The sequence below is a fragment of the Ranitomeya imitator genome, chromosome 1, assembly GCF_032444005.1.
Source record: "Ranitomeya imitator isolate aRanImi1 chromosome 1, aRanImi1.pri, whole genome shotgun sequence".
Taxonomy (NCBI): domain Eukaryota; kingdom Metazoa; phylum Chordata; class Amphibia; order Anura; family Dendrobatidae; genus Ranitomeya; species Ranitomeya imitator.
The window spans coordinates 56,496,639-56,512,181 of record NC_091282.1 but is presented as its reverse complement, the minus strand read 5'-3'; the positions used below and the strand labels follow the sequence as shown (position 1 = coordinate 56,512,181).

Here is a 15,543-nt window from a genome sequence, read left to right as displayed (position 1 = left end):
AATGAACATTTAACTTTTTAGTCACAAAAATTATCTTTGAGCAACAATTTTTTTTTTTTTCCCAATGGTAAAAGGAGAAACTGAACCACATAAGTTGTTGTCCAATTTGTCCTGAGTACACTGATACCTCATATGTGGGGGTAAACCACTGTTTGGGCGCACGGCAGGGCTTGGAAGGGAAGGAGCGCCATTTGACTTTTTGAATCAAAAATTGGCTCCACTCTTTAGCGGACACCATGTCACGTTTGGAGAGCCCCCGTGTGCCTAAAAATTGGAGCTCCCCCACAACTGACCCCATTTTGGAAACTAGACGCCCCAAGGAACTAATCTAGATGCATAGTGAGCACTTTGAACCCCCAGGTGCTTCACAAATTGATCCGTAAAAATGAAAAAGTACTTTTTTTTCACAAAAAAATTCTTTTAGCCTCAATTTTTTCATTTTCACATGGGCAACAGGATAAAATGGATCCTAAAATTTGTTGGGCAATTTCTCCTGAGTACACTGACACCTCATATGTGGGGGTAAACCACTGTTTGGGCACATGGTAAGGCTCGGAAGGGAAGGAGCGCCATTTGACTTTTTGAATGAAAAATTATCTCCATCGTTAGCGGACACCATGTCGCGTTTGGAGAGCTCCTGTGTGCCTAAACATTGGCGCTCCCCCACAAGTGACCCCATTTTGGAAACTAGACCCCCCAAGGAACTTATTTAGATGCCTAGTGAGCACTTTAAACCCTCAGGTGCTTCACAAATTGATCTGTAAAAATGAAAAAGTACTTTTTTTTCACAAAAAAATTCTTTTAGCCTCAATTTTTTCATTTTCACATGGGCAATAGGATAAAATGGATCATAAAATTTGTTGGGCAATTTCTCCCGAGTACGCGATACCTCATATGTGGGGGTAAACCACTGTTTGGGCAGTCGGCAGGGCTCGGAAGGGAAGGCGCGCCATTTGACTTTTTGAATGGAAAATTAGCTCCAATTGTTAGCGGACACCATGTCGCGTTTGGAGAGCCCCTGTGTGCCTAAACATTGGAGCTCCCCCACAAGTGACCCCATTTTGGAAACTAAACCCCCCAAGGACCTTATCTAGATGCATATTGAGCACTTAAAACCCCCAGGTGCTTCACAGAAGTTTATACTGCAGAGCCATGAAAATAAAAAATAATTTTTCTTTCCTCAAAAATGATTTTTTAGCCTGGAATTTCCTATTTTGCCAAGGGTAATAGGAGAAATTGGACCCCAAATGTTGTTGTCCAGTTTGTCCTGAGTATGCTGATACCCCATATGTGGGGGTAAACCACTGTTTGGGCGCACGGCAGGGCTCGGAAGGGAAGGCACGCCATTTGGCTTTTTAAATGGAAAATTAGCTCCAATCATTAGCGGACACCATGTCACGTTTGGAGAGCCCCTGTGTGCCTAAACATTGGAGATCCCCCAGAAATGACCCCATTTTGGAAACTAGTCCACCAAAGGAACTAATCTAGATGTGTGGTGAGGACTTTGAACCCCCAAGTGCTTCACAGAAGTTTATAACGCAGAGCCATGAAAATAAAAAATAAAAATTATTTTCTCAAAAATGATCTTTCAGCCTGCAATTTTTTATTTTCCCAAGGGTATCAGGAGAAATTTGACCCCAAAAGTTGTTGTCCAGTTTCTCCTGAGTACGCTGATACCCCATATGTGGGAGTAAACTACTGTTTGGGCACATGCCGGGGCTTGGAATTGAAGTAGTGACGTTTTGAAATGCAGACTTTGATGGAATGCTCTGCGGGCGTCACGTTGCGTTTGCAGAGCCCCTGATGTGGCTTAACAGTAGAAACCCCCCACAAGTGACCCCATTTTGGAAACTAGACCCCGAAAGGAACTTATCTAGATGTGTGGTGAGCACTTTGAAGCCCCAAGTGCTTCATAGAAGTTTATAATGCAGAGCCGTGAAAATAATAAATACGTTTTCTTTCCTCAAAAATAATTATTTAGCCCAGAATTTTTTATTTTCCCAAGGGTTACAGGAGAAATTGGACCCCAAAAGTTGTTGTACAGTTTGTCCTGAGTACGCTGATACCCCATGTGTGGGGGTAAACCACTGTTTGGGCACACGTCGGGGCTCAGAAGGGAAGTAGTGACTTTTGAAATGCAGACTTTGATGGAATGGTCTGCGGGCATCACGTTGCGTTTGCAGAGCCCCTGGTGTGCCTAAACAGTAGAACCCCCCCACAAGTGACCCCATTTTAGAAGCTAGACCCCCCAAGGAACTTATCTAGATATGTGGTGAGCACTTTGAACCCCCAAGTGCTTCACAGACGTTTACAACGCAGAGCCGTGAAAATAAAAAATCATTTTTCTTTCCTCAAAAATGATGTTTTAGCAAGCATTTCTTTATTTTCACAAGGGTAACAGGAGAAATTGGACCCCAGTAATTGTTGCGCAGTTTATCCTGAGTATGCTGGTACCCCATATGTGGGGGTAAACCACTGTTTGGGCACACGTTGGGGCTCGGAATTGAGGGAGCACCATTTGACTTTTTGAATACAAGATTGGCTGGAATCAATGGTGGCGCCATGTTGCGTTTGGAGACCCCTGATGTGCCTAAACAGTGGAAACCCCTCAATTCTACCTCCAACACTAACCCCAACACACCCCTAACCCTTATCCCAACTGTAGCCATAACCCTAATCACAACCCTAACCACAACCCTAATTCCAACCCTAACCCTAAGGCTATGTGCCCACGTGGCGGATTCGTGTGAGATTTTTCAGCAACATTTTTGAAAAATCCGCGGGTAAAAGGCACTGCGTTTTACCTGCGGATTTTCCGCGGATTTCCAGTGTTTTTTGTGCGGATTTCACCTGCGGATTCCTATTGAGGAACAGGTGTAAAACGCTGCGGAATCCGCACAAAGAATTGACATGCTGCGGAAAATACAATGCAGCGTTTCCGCGCGGTATTTTCCGCACCATGGGCACAGCGGATTTGGTTTCCATATGTTTACATGGTACTGTAAACCTGATGGAACACTGCTGCGGATCCGCAGCCAAATCCGCACCGTGTGCACATAGCCTAATTCTAAAGGTATGTGCACACGCTGCGGAAAACGCTGCGGATCCGCAGCAGTTTCCCATGAGTTTACAGTTCAATGTAAACATATGGGAAACAAAAATCGCTGTACACATGCTGCAGAAAAACTGCACGGAAACGCAGCGGTTTACATTCCGCAGCATGTCACTTCTTTGTGCGGATTCCGCAGCGGTTTTACAACTGCTCAAATAGAAAATCGCAGTTGTAAAACCGCACTGAAATGCGCAGAAAAAACGCAGTAAATCTGCCATAAATCTGCAGCGGTTTAGCACTGTGGATTTATCAAATCCGCAGCGGAAAAATCCACAGAGGACCAGAATACGTGTGCACATACCGAAACCCTAACCCTACCCCTAACCCTACCCCTAACCCTAACCCTAGCCCTAACCCTAACCCTACCCCTACCCCTAACCCTAACCCTATTCTAACATTAGTGGAAAAAAAAAAAAATCTTTATTTTTTTATTGTCCCTACCTATGGGGGTGACAAAGGTGGGGGGGTCATTTATTATTTTTTTTATTTTGATCACTGAGATAGATTATATCTCAGTGATCAAAATGCACTTTGGAACGAATCTGCCGGCCGGCAGATTCGGCGGGCGCACTGCGCATGCGCCCGCCATTTTGGAAGATGGCGGCGCCCGGGGAGAAGACGGACGGACCCCGGCAGGATCGGTAAGTATGATGGGGTGGGAAAGCACGGGGGGGGGGATCGGAGCATGGGGGGGTGAATCGGAGCGCGGGAGGGGTGGAACGGAGCACGGGGGGGTGGAACGGAGCACGGGGGGGTGGAACGGAGCACGGGGGTGTAACGGAGCACGGAGGGGGGTGGATCGGAGTTGCAGGGGGGGTGATTGGAGCACGGGGGGGGGTGATTGGAGCACGGGGGGAGCGGACAAGAGCACGGGGGGAGCGGAGCACAGGACGGAGGGGAGCCGGAGCAGTGTACCGGACAGATCGGAGGGCTGGGGGGGGCGATCGGTGGGGTGGGGTGGGGGCACATCAGTGTTTCCAGCCATGGCCGATGATATTGCAGCATCGGCCATGGCTGGATTGTAATATTTCACCAGTTATAATAGGTGAAATATTACAAATCGCTCTGATTGGCAGTTTCACTTTCAACAGCCAATCAGAGCGATCGTAGCCACGGGGGGGGGGGTGAAGCCACCCCCCCTGGGCTAAACTACCACTCCCCCTGTCCCTGCAGATCGGGTGAAATGGGAGTTAACCCTTTCACCCGATCTGCAGGGACGCGATCTTTCCATGACGCCACATAGGCGTCATGGGTCGGATTGGCACCGACTTTCATGACGCCTACGTGGCGTCAAAGGTCGGGAAGGGGTTAAACATAACCCGATTAGGGTCACCGTGACGAGGTAGGATGGCTTTTGCATTTTTGTTTTTAATCGAAATTGTTAACTAAGTACCATATAGTATTTTCATGCACTATCTAGGGTTTCTTCCACTTGGCAACCCCTATAACAGCTCTTTAGAGACGTACCTGGAGGTTTATCTCCTGTTTTGTGCCCTTCTGTAAAGTTTTCTATATCTTTCTCAATGTTGCAGCCTTCCAGTGCTCTCCGGACTTCTTCACATATCTAGATGGAAAAGATCCGCATGTCAGGAGGTGAAGAAGAATTCAGACATCACCACAGTTACTTTCCTTCCTTTAGCCAATTAATTTGCTGTTTTTTGCATCTATAGAAATCAGTGTATCTCCTGCCCCCACCAGAAATCACTAGAGAATAGCCTTGTAAATCACAGGTACAAGTGCTTCTCACTAAACTAGAATATCATCAAAAAGTTAATTTATTTCAGTTCTTCAATACAAAAAGTGAAACTCATATTATATAGAGTCAGTACAGAGTGACTAATTTCACGTGTTTATTTCTGTTAATGTTGATGATTATGGCTTACAGCCAATGAAAATCCAAAAGTCATTATCTCAGTAACGTAGAATAAGTAACAAAAAACACCCGCTAAGGCTTCCTGAGTGTTTATAAAGGCCCCTTAGTCTGTTTCAGTAGCTCCACAATCATGGGGAAGACTGCTGACATGACAGATGTCCAGAAGGCAGTCATTGCCACACTCCACAAGGAGGGTAAGTCACAAAAGGCCATTGCTAATGAAGCCGGCTGTTCACAGAGTGCTGTATCCAAGCATATTAATGGAAAGTTGAGTGGAATGAAAAAGTGTGGTAGAAAAAGGTGCACAAGCAACCGGGATAACCGCTGCCTTGAAAGAATTAAGAAAAGGCCATTCAAAAATTTGGGGGAGATTCACAAAGAGTGGACTACTGCTGGAGTCATTGTTTCATGAGCCGCCACACACAGACGTATCCAGGACATGGGCTACAAGTTTCGCATTACTTGTGTCAGGCCACTCATGACCAATAGACAATGCCAGAAGTGTCTTACCTGGGCCAAGGAGAAAAAGAACTGGACTGTTGTCAGTGGTCCAAGGTGTTGATTTCAGATTAAAGTAAGTTTTGCATTTCATTTGGAAATTGAGGTCCCAGAGTCTGGAGGAAGAGTGGAGAGGCCACAATCCAAGCTGCTGGAGGTCTAGTGTGAAGTTTCCACAATCAGTGATGGTTTGGGGAGCCATGTCATCTGCTGGTGTAGGTCCACTGTGTTTTATCAAGAACAAAGTCAGCGCAGCCATCTACCAGGACATTTTAGAGCACTTCATGCTTCCCTCTGCCGACAAGCTTTTTGGAGATGGAAATTTCATTCTCCAGCAGGACTTGGCACCTGTCCACACTGCCAAAAGTACCGATACCTGGTTTACAAACAACAGTATCATTGTGCTTGATTGGCAGCAAACTCGCCTGACCTTCACCCCATAGATAATCTATGTAGTATTGTCAAGAGGAAGATGAGAGACACCAGACCCAACAATGCAGACGAGCTAAAGGCTGCTATCAAAGCAACCTGGGCTTCCATAACACTTCAGCAGTACCACAGGCTGATCGCCTCCATGCCACGCCGCATTGATGCAGTAATTGATGCAAAAGGAGCCCGACCAAGTATTGAGTGCATTTACTGAACATACAGTTAGGGCCAGAAATATTTGGACAGTGACACAAGTTTTGTTATTTTAGCTGTTTACAAAAACATGTTCAGAAATACAATTATATATATAATATGGGCTGAAAGTGCACACTCCCAGCTGCAATATGATAGTTTCCACATCCAAATCGGAGAAAGGGTTTAGGAATCATAGCTCTGTAATGCATAGCGTCCTCTTTTTCAAGGGACCAAAAGTAATTGGACAATGGACTCTAAGGGCTGCAATTAACTCTGAAGGCGTCTCCCTCGTTAACCTGTAATCAATGAAGTAGTTAAAAGGTCAGTGGTGGATTCCAGGTGTGTGGTTTTGCATTTGGAAGCTGTTGCTGTGAGCAGACAACATGCGGTCAAAGGAACTCTCAATTGAGGTGAAGCAGAACATCCTGAGGCTGAAAAAAAAGAAAAAAACCATCAGAGAGATAGCAGACATGCTTGGAGTAGCAAAATCAACAGTTGGGTACATTCTGAGAAAAAAGGAATTGACTGGTGAGCTTGGGAACTCAAAAAGGCCTGGGCGTCCACGGATGACAACAGTGGTGGATGATCGCCGCATACTTAATTGGGGGAAGAAGAACCCGTTCACAACATCAACTGAAGTCCAGAACACTCTCAGTGAAGTAGGTGTATCTGTCTCTAAGTCAACAGTAAAGAGAAGACTCCATGACAGTAAATACAAAGGGTTCACATCTAGATGCAAACCATTCATCAATACCAAAAATAGACAGGCCAGAGTTAAATTTGCAGAAAAACACCTCAAGAAGCCAGCTCAGTTCTGGAAAGTATTCTATGGACAGATGAGACAAAGATCAACCTGTACCAGAATGATGGGAAGAAAAAAGTTTGGAGAAGAAAGGGAACGGCACATGATCCAAGGCACACCACATCCTCTGTAAAACATGGTGGAGGCAACGTGATGGCATGGGCATGCATGGCTTTCAATGGCACTGGGTCACTTGTGTTTATTGATGACACAACAGCAGACAAGAGTAGCCGGATGAATTCTGAAGTGTACCGGGATATACTTTCAGCCCAGATTCAGCCAAATGCTGCAAAGTTGATTGGACGGCGCTTCATAGTACAGATGGACAATGACCCCAAGCATACAGCCAAAGCTACCCAGGAGTTCATGAGTGCTAAAAAGTGGAAAATTCTGCAATGGCCAAGTCAATCTCCAGATCTAAACCCAATTGAGCATGCATTTCACTTGCTCAAATCCAGACTTAAGACGGAAAGACCCACAAACAAGCAAGACCTGAAGGCTGCAGCTGTAAAGGCCTGGCAAAGCATTAAGAAGGAGGAAACCCAGCGTTTGGTGATGTCCATGGGTTCCAGACTTAAGGCAGTGATTGCCTCCAAAGGATTTGCAACAAAATATTGAAAATAAAAATATTTTGTTTGGGTTATGTTTATTTGTCCAATTACTTTTGACCTCCTAAAATGTGGAGTGTTTGTAAAGAAATGTGTACAATTCCTACATTTTCTATCAGATATTTTTGTTCAACCCTTCAAATTAAACGTTACAATCTGCACTTGAATTCTGTTGTGGAGGTTTCATTTCAAATCCAATGTGGTGGCATGCAGAGCCCAACTCGCGAAAATTGTGTCACTGTCCAAATATTTCTGGCCCTAACTGTACATTTCAGTAGGACAACATTTCGGATTAAAATTATTTTCAAAGATGGTGTTATAAAGTATTCTAATTTACTGAGATAATGACTTTTGGGTTTTCATTTGCTGTAAGCCATAATCATCAATATTAACAGAAATAAACAGTTGAAATAGATCACTCTGCTTGTAATGACTCTATATAATGAGTTTCACTTTTTGTAATGAAGAACTGAAATAAATTAACTTTTTTTATTTTTTATTTTCTTTTTGATGATATTCTAGTTTAGTGAGAAGCACCTGTATATCCGCATTATAGACTTACCCCATCGGTGGTGACACACTCCTGAGACAGCTGATTGACGTGCGTCCACACTGCATTCCTGTAATAGTTTATTCTATCCCACTCCTGATTCTCAAAGAACTAGAAACCAAAACAGATAAATCACCATATGCAGAACACAACCATCAATACAAATTGAATATCTATGTATCTAATGCACTGTAAAAAAAAAAAAAAAATGTATCCTCCTTACTAGTGATGAGCGAATGTGCTGGGATAAGGTGCTATCAGAACATGCTCAGGTGCTAACAGAGTGTCTTCCGCATGCTCGAAAAATATGTTTGAATCCCCGCGGCTGATTCCTACATGAGACATTCAGCCGCGGGGACTCAAACATATTTTTCGAACAGGCGGAAGACACTCTGTTAGCACCTGAGCATGTTCTGATAGCACCTTATCCCAGCACATTCGCTCATCACTACTGCTTACGGACTATGGATTGTGCTGTAAAATTCAACTATGAAATTTTCTTGAATGGGTACACCTTGTCGTAGTGGGATGACTTTTACTTAATTAACATTTATTTGCTTAAAAAAGAAAAATAAATAACCCATGATTTTAAGATGTATTACTATGTAATTATTGTAGGATGTACATCCATTAATTTTATTCTAGGTTATATTTGTCTGTTAATGGCCACAGTGTGAATGTGCACCTAAACATTACTCTTATACCAACAGATTTGCTGGACCATATTTTTTGGTTTTGCTTAAAAAAAAACAGGGAAATGTTCCTAGAAGCTAAACTTTATATGGAGTTAATCAGAGTCACTGATGGCGTCTGTGCACTGACTACTGTGTAACAGGAGTGTAAATGTGATTTGTTAATTCTGAATACAACCACATTGAATCTTATGGAAATACAAAAAAAATTGACAAGCACACTCCTATGTAAGTGAATGGAGCACACCGCGAATGCATATCCACCTCTGAAAGACTCGCAGGGCAAGATACAACCGTCTTCTAAAGACGACAGGAGAGGGTCCCTATACAATAAATGTCTGAGGTTGGACAAACGCTCTAAGGTTGTCATACACAGTAGAGCCACATTTTATTTATCAATTTTGGAACGATCAACTGTCCAACTGGGGGTTTCCACATCCCAAGGACAGATAGTAAGGAAAAGGGGGGGGGAAAAAAGGTCAGGCAGTTGGATTTAAATATGCCCATTCCTATGAAATACAAGCCTAGGAGTCCATGGGTATATAGGCTGTGAGTTCTCAAATTTGCACTGAGGTTTGTTTCTGCAGCATATGAAACAAAATTCATAAGACCCCCAAGTCATGCAACTGGATTTGATCCCTTGAGTTTCTATTTTGTGGTCAGCTTCTTTCTGCCAAGCCACAGGAGACACCTTTTCTCTGAGCATTTGGGTTCTGTTTTCTGGCTGTAGTTGGTCTAGTTTAACACAGGTGTTTTCGTTTGTCCACCTATCACCTTTTGGGTGCAACCTTATATTCAGTCCCCCAGAGAACGTTTCCTGCTAATGATAGATTGAATTAGATGTTCTGTTTTGATATTCGGAGCCAGTCTGTGAGCTTTGAGCTAAGAATTTTCACTTTGCTGTTTCTTTGATATACTTTGCACCTCTCTTCTGTTTATGTTTAGTAAGTAGGCAGTATATTTGATAACAGTAATTGCTTTATTCTTCGTTTGGTATTTTGTTATTTACTTTATTCACTCTGGGATCTTTCCTGTATTCAGCACACTTCTCCTCTTGTAGGTAATTCACACTCTGCTCTGCCCTCCGGTTCTTTAGGAGGTATGTAAAGCAATTCGACGGCCTTTTTAGGCAGTTATGTCAGTTACCATCTCCTAGTCTGTGGTTAGAGCTATCTCTGTACCCGTAGGCACTACTAGGCGAAGTGGAGTCAGGATAACTAGTCTGTGCAAGAACCTGCAGGGTCAGTTGCAATTATTATTATTATTTTTTTGTATAACCTTTTCATTCCTGAGTGACTTACTACACAGGTATAACACCCCATGTGTGAACATGTTCTTGCAGTGCGTATGTCAGGTCTATCAATGATGGTACGTTACCATACAAGCCATAATGTGCTCCTTCTGCCAGTCTTCCCGTACTCTGTCCAGCTGACTAACATTTTGCTGGTATGTTTTATCTGGAATAAATAAGGGGAAAGTGTCTTTATCATCTATCCCATGATTGGCTAAAAGGCCAGACAGACTCGCATACATGTAGAAAGTATAAGAATGAAAGCCTGGTTCTATTGGGGTCAGGGCCATTATTATAGAGTGCGGAGGTATCACTGGCCCTGATTCCTATGGAGGCTCAAAGGTCCCTCTGCCCCAATAGAAACCAATATCATAAATGGCAGGTGGGGACCTGGTTACAGATTTGCATTGGGCTCGAGAGCAGCGGTCTCAGTGTAACATCTACAGAACCCCTAAAGGTCACTGTCAAGGTCAAGGCCTTTGTGCCCCCTTATGCTCCAGGACCTGTGTGTGACTGCAACCCCTGCACCTTCTTGAATCTCCCAAGCATCATATTATGCATTGCAAACTGCCAACATTATTAAATATATCTTGGATCCGATGAGACTGGTGTACTTAATTTAGAACTCCCTATCTGTATGTCTTCTTAATCCTGATATTAAGATGATAATTTTAGAAGTCAAATTAAAGAGCAAAAGAGCTGACAGACAGACAGCTAACCAATGTCCACCCACTGAGCCTGACTGATGGCTGCAGCTTGTTCTGTGCATTGTGAGATTTCTACAGCAGGGAGGAGGGACATTGAGAAGCTGTCAAAAGATGAGGAGGAGCTATCAATCAGACTAGATGGGAGGAGATGGGAGGAGATTCGGCAGCAGGGAGGAGGAACACTGAGGAGCTGCCAATCAAGTCAGGTGGGGGGATATTAAGCAGTATGGAAAAGGAACATTGAGAAGCTGTCACTAAGGCTACCTGGTTGGAGATTCATCATTGGGGAGGAGCTATTAATCAGACTAGATGGGAGGAGGGACGCTGAGGCATTGTTAATAGGACTAGGTGGGTGGAGATTTTGCAGTACGAAGGCAGAACACTGAGGAGCTGCCAAACAGGCTAGGGGTCCCTGGTGGTCACGCAGGACTCAGTACATCAGTATGTAAGTTACCATCTTTTTGTAATTGAATCACTACTGGTGGTCTGGTCTGCAATGAACATTGTACTGCAGATCGGGCACTGGTGTACTACTTTGTTTTGTTAGGCGTTCTTTTTCTCAGCCATTCTTTTACCTTTGGTGGGAATATTACTTTGAGGGTTGACAGCCTTATATTTTAGGCTTTATATTTATTTATATATGCCCTTGGGAGCGATATGATGTATCCCCTCTATATATAATAGCCTCTACTGTATGAATAGAGAAATAGAGTGACTCTGTAAGAGGGTGAACTGTAGTCCCACTGAGAGGGCACTAGGACCCTGTGGTTTTTGCCTATTGCAGAAGAGAACAGACCGTGCAAGACTCCCAGAGACAATGTGTGCTGCTGGGTGGGGTCTAGTGTCTCGGGTGTAAAGTGAAACTAGGAAGTGAGAGCTGGGAGAGAAAAAGGCGGGAAGCAAAGGCAGAAGCTGCTGTGATATCTTAAAGAGAGACTGTGTGTGGATTTACTGCAAGTGTTTTTGGAGGAAAAGAAGCTTTTGAGATACTTTTTGTTGCTAACGTTCCCCTGGAGAAGAATTAACCTTTTGTTTAACTCTGTGAGAGACTTGTGTGGCTAACGTTTCCTGGAGAGGAGTTAACCCTTTATTTAACAAAAGACGGAGACTTTGCTAAGAACCCAGTACGTATTTGGAAGTCTGTGGATTCCCTGTGCATTGAGTGGAGAACCAAGTCTGGACAGACTGCTGATACAGAGACGGACGGATTGTCGTGGAAGCATTCCTAGGAGCTACAGAAGCAGAGACTACATCGTGAGACCACTAACTAAGTCCCCGGCGTTTGGGCTCGGCATCGGCCGACAAGACAAGAGGAGCTTGCTGTAACTTATTGGCGCTGAAAATATGAACTGGCTGCAGCCTCTGCGGATTCCTGCCTGAGAGGAAATCCATCTCAGGATACGGTACCATAGTTATAGATACCCGGGTATCTCTGCTCAGAGTGTTAAATTGTTACTTTAGAGGTGTATCTTATATTAGAGTTGTGTAAGTTATACTCAATGTGCCATTCCAGGGGCTCCCTTAATAACACTACATTCAATTTACACTTGTTCCTGTTTTTAGTTGCCTGTTAGGTAAATTTCTTACTAGCCTGTTGGAGTATACAGTTCTCAGGAGACCTTTGAGTGGCACAGTGATTTCAGCTGCTGCTGAGCTAGTGTATCTTTGGGGTGCATCTGCCTTAATATTCTCCATATTACCTTGATTAATTTGCCTTTGAGTAAATACCGTTGGAGATTTCTGCCTTGGTCTTGGTTTGTGACTCACTGGATCTTATTCGGACCTCTGGTCATTACATTTTTGGCTTAGTCGGCAGGATCCAGTGTTTGTCATGGACGAGGGCGACGGTGGAAATGACCCCGCTGTATCCGCATCCTCCTCGGGGGTTGGGGTTCCCCTGGCAGCCGCGGCGACTTCGGGAGGGTATGTGCCTGTAGGAGCTTTACTTCAGCACATGCCGAAATACGATGGGCGCAATATGGCGTTGCAAGATTGGGCTGAGAGAATCCGGAGTATTCTGCGCATGTGTAATTTGACCCCCGCGTTACGCGCTGAGCTGGCATTAAATGCACTGGAGGGTGATATTAGGCGTATGGTGATGGTGCGCCCAGAATCAGAGAGGGATACATTAGAAAAGATTTTGGAACTGTTAGAGGGGAGTTTGGGGGGCCGAGCGCGCGTGGCCCAGCTTCGGTCCCTATTCTTTAATCGTCCCCAGAGAGAGTGTGAGTCCCTGATGCAGTACTCTAATATTTTGCAAGAGATGTTGAATGAGATGCAGCGACTAGACCCGGGGGCCATGGGGGCATTCCGGGAGGTAGACCGCTTGCTCCGGGACCAATTCATCACCGGTGTAGCCAATAGACTTCTCCGGGACAAACTGTTGGAAATGGCCCGGGTTGCACCAGAGTTATCTTTCTGGCAGATTTACCGAGCTGCAGTGGAAAGGGAAGAGAAATCGGCCTATGTTCCCGAGGGGTCAGTGAACAGTGCCCAGCTGGAGGAAGGTGTGTCATCAGGGTCGGGGGGAGAGGGGCTGGTAAGCGTGGTACAAGCTCTGCGTGCTGAGGTGAAGGAGTTGAAGCTGAAATTGTCTCAACTGACAGTTGATCCCGCCTCTACCCCCTCGCGGGAACCTCCTGCCTCACCCCCTGGAACGGTGACCCCGCAAATGGCCAGGTCGTCCTATCAGAATGAGTCAAGCCCTCGCCCACGAGGAACAATCACCTGCTGGAAGTGTGGCCGCCAGGGACACATCTCGCGTTACTGCCGGGCGCTTACAGCCCCAGAAACCCCGTCGCCGGCTTTAAACTTCCGGCCGCTGCCATGAGAGGGCAAGCAGCAGCGGCCCCACCCACACAAAGCCCTCGACGGAATGAACAAGATTTGTTTGCATGTAGTCCAGTGATAGAAGCAGAGTTTGAGGGGCGGAAGATGAGGTGCTTGGTTGACACGGGATCCGAATGTACTATAATGCCTCTAGAAGTATATGAGAGATACTTCAGTCGACTAGTGATTCCAGAGGATGGCCGAGTGATACGACTGACCGCCGCAAATAATGGTCAATTGTCAGTAAAAGGGATCGTGTGGATGCAACTAAAAATGTTTGGTCAAGAGCTGGGGCAGAAAGGGGTAGTACTGGTGGATCACCCCCCTAGAAGAGGGATGGAAGTGACGCTCGGAATGAACGTGCTGCGAGATTTGAATCACCAGATGTATGCCAGTGAAGGACCCCGATACTGGGCCCGTGCGACAAGACACCGACCCACACAGAGAATTCTACACCGTCTAGTGCTGAGTTGCGACTTGCTGAAAAGTGCGGTCCCAGGTGGCCGGGTGGGCCGGGTCCGAGTGACTTCGAAGGCCCCGATCCTGCTGGGACCCAGACAAGAGGAACTCTTAATGCTGCCTGTGGGAGCTGCACAGAGATTGAATGGGCTTGAAGTGCTACTTGAGCCCGTCCGAGAGGGTTCCTCATTTGCCAAGGTACATGTGGCCCGTTCTTTGGCGATTGTGAAGAGTGGACGAGTACCGGTCCGATGCATCAATGTTTTAGATGAAGCTGTTGCAATTCCCGCTGGGACCATACTGGCTGAACTGTTCGTGCCGGCAGAGAAGGTGCCGGAAAATGCAGGGTTCGAATTGCGACCAGACCAACAGTCATCCTGGACATTCGCGGTCGAGGTAGGCCGGACTGAACCTCCTACGGAGGAATGGAATGTTCATGTGATCATGGAGCAGATGGGAGTGGATCGGGAGAAGCTGACCCCCGTGCAGTTGGAGCAGTTGGAGAGAGTTTTGTGGGAACATCAAGAGACCTTTTCCCGACATGGAGAGGACTTCGGGTGTACCCAGACGATTGAGCATGAGATTCCAACGGGGGATACTCCACCCATTAGAGAAAGATATCGCCAAATTCCTCCGGCGCTCTATCAAGAGGTGAAGAGCATGGTGGCCAGTATGCTGGACAACCAAGTGATCCGAGAGAGCCGGAGTCCCTGGGCGGCCCCTGTAGTCTTGGTCCGCAAGAAGGATGGGACACTCCGATTTTGTGTGGACTATCGGAAATTGAATGCCCACACCGTACGGGACGCATATCCTTTACCCCGTATTGAAGAATCCCTGTCGGCCCTGGGTCGGGCCAAGTATTTCTCAACGTTGGATTTGGCAAGCGGGTACTGGCAGGTCCCAATGGCTGAAAAAGATCGGGCCAAGACGGCGTTTGTATTGCCAATGGGGCTCTTTGAGTTCAACCGGATGCCCTTTGGCCTCGCTACCGCCCCGGGAACCTTCCAACGCCTGATGGAACATTGCTTGGGTGATCTAAATTTTGAATCAGTCCTGATATATTTGGACGACATTGTGGTGTTCGGAACCTCATTTGAAGATCATCTGGAGAAGCTGCGTCAAGTTCTCCGGCGGCTCAAGAGCTACGGCCTGAAAATAAAGCCAAAAAAATGTCAGCTGTTACGAAACCAGATTGAATATTTGGGGCATCTGGTGACCCCAGACGGGGTACTACCTTTAGCCAGTAAGATTAAGGCGGTACAAGAGTGGCCACCTCCTTGTGACCTGCGAGAAGTGCGGGCCTTCCTGGGCCTAGCAGGATACTATCAGCGGTTTGTGCCTAAATTCTCACAAGTGGTGAGTCCCTTGAATGAACTTTTGAGAGGGACAGCGCTGGGTCCTCGAAATCGCCCCATTCCATGGGGGCCCCTACAGAAAAAGGCATTTGATGGAGTGAAAACCGCCCTAACGAGTGCCCCATTGCTGGCCTACGCCCGGT

The 15,543-nt window shown here is 45.8% G+C and overlaps 1 protein-coding gene across 3 annotated transcripts in view; it reads right to left on the bottom strand.

Moving 5' to 3' along the window:
• Positions 1-15,543, bottom strand: part of PSTPIP2 (proline-serine-threonine phosphatase interacting protein 2) — a 97,525-nt gene that overhangs the window by 20,610 nt on the left and 61,372 nt on the right. For all 3 annotated transcript variants that reach the window (XM_069747002.1, XM_069747019.1, XM_069747010.1), the window contains 3 exons: positions 10,137-10,216; positions 8,080-8,178; positions 4,580-4,676 (listed from right to left, as the gene is read on the bottom strand). In XM_069747002.1, coding sequence (XP_069603103.1) covers positions 4,580-4,676; positions 8,080-8,178; positions 10,137-10,216 — 276 coding nt within the window. The remainder of the gene's footprint in view (positions 1-4,579; positions 4,677-8,079; positions 8,179-10,136; positions 10,217-15,543) is intronic.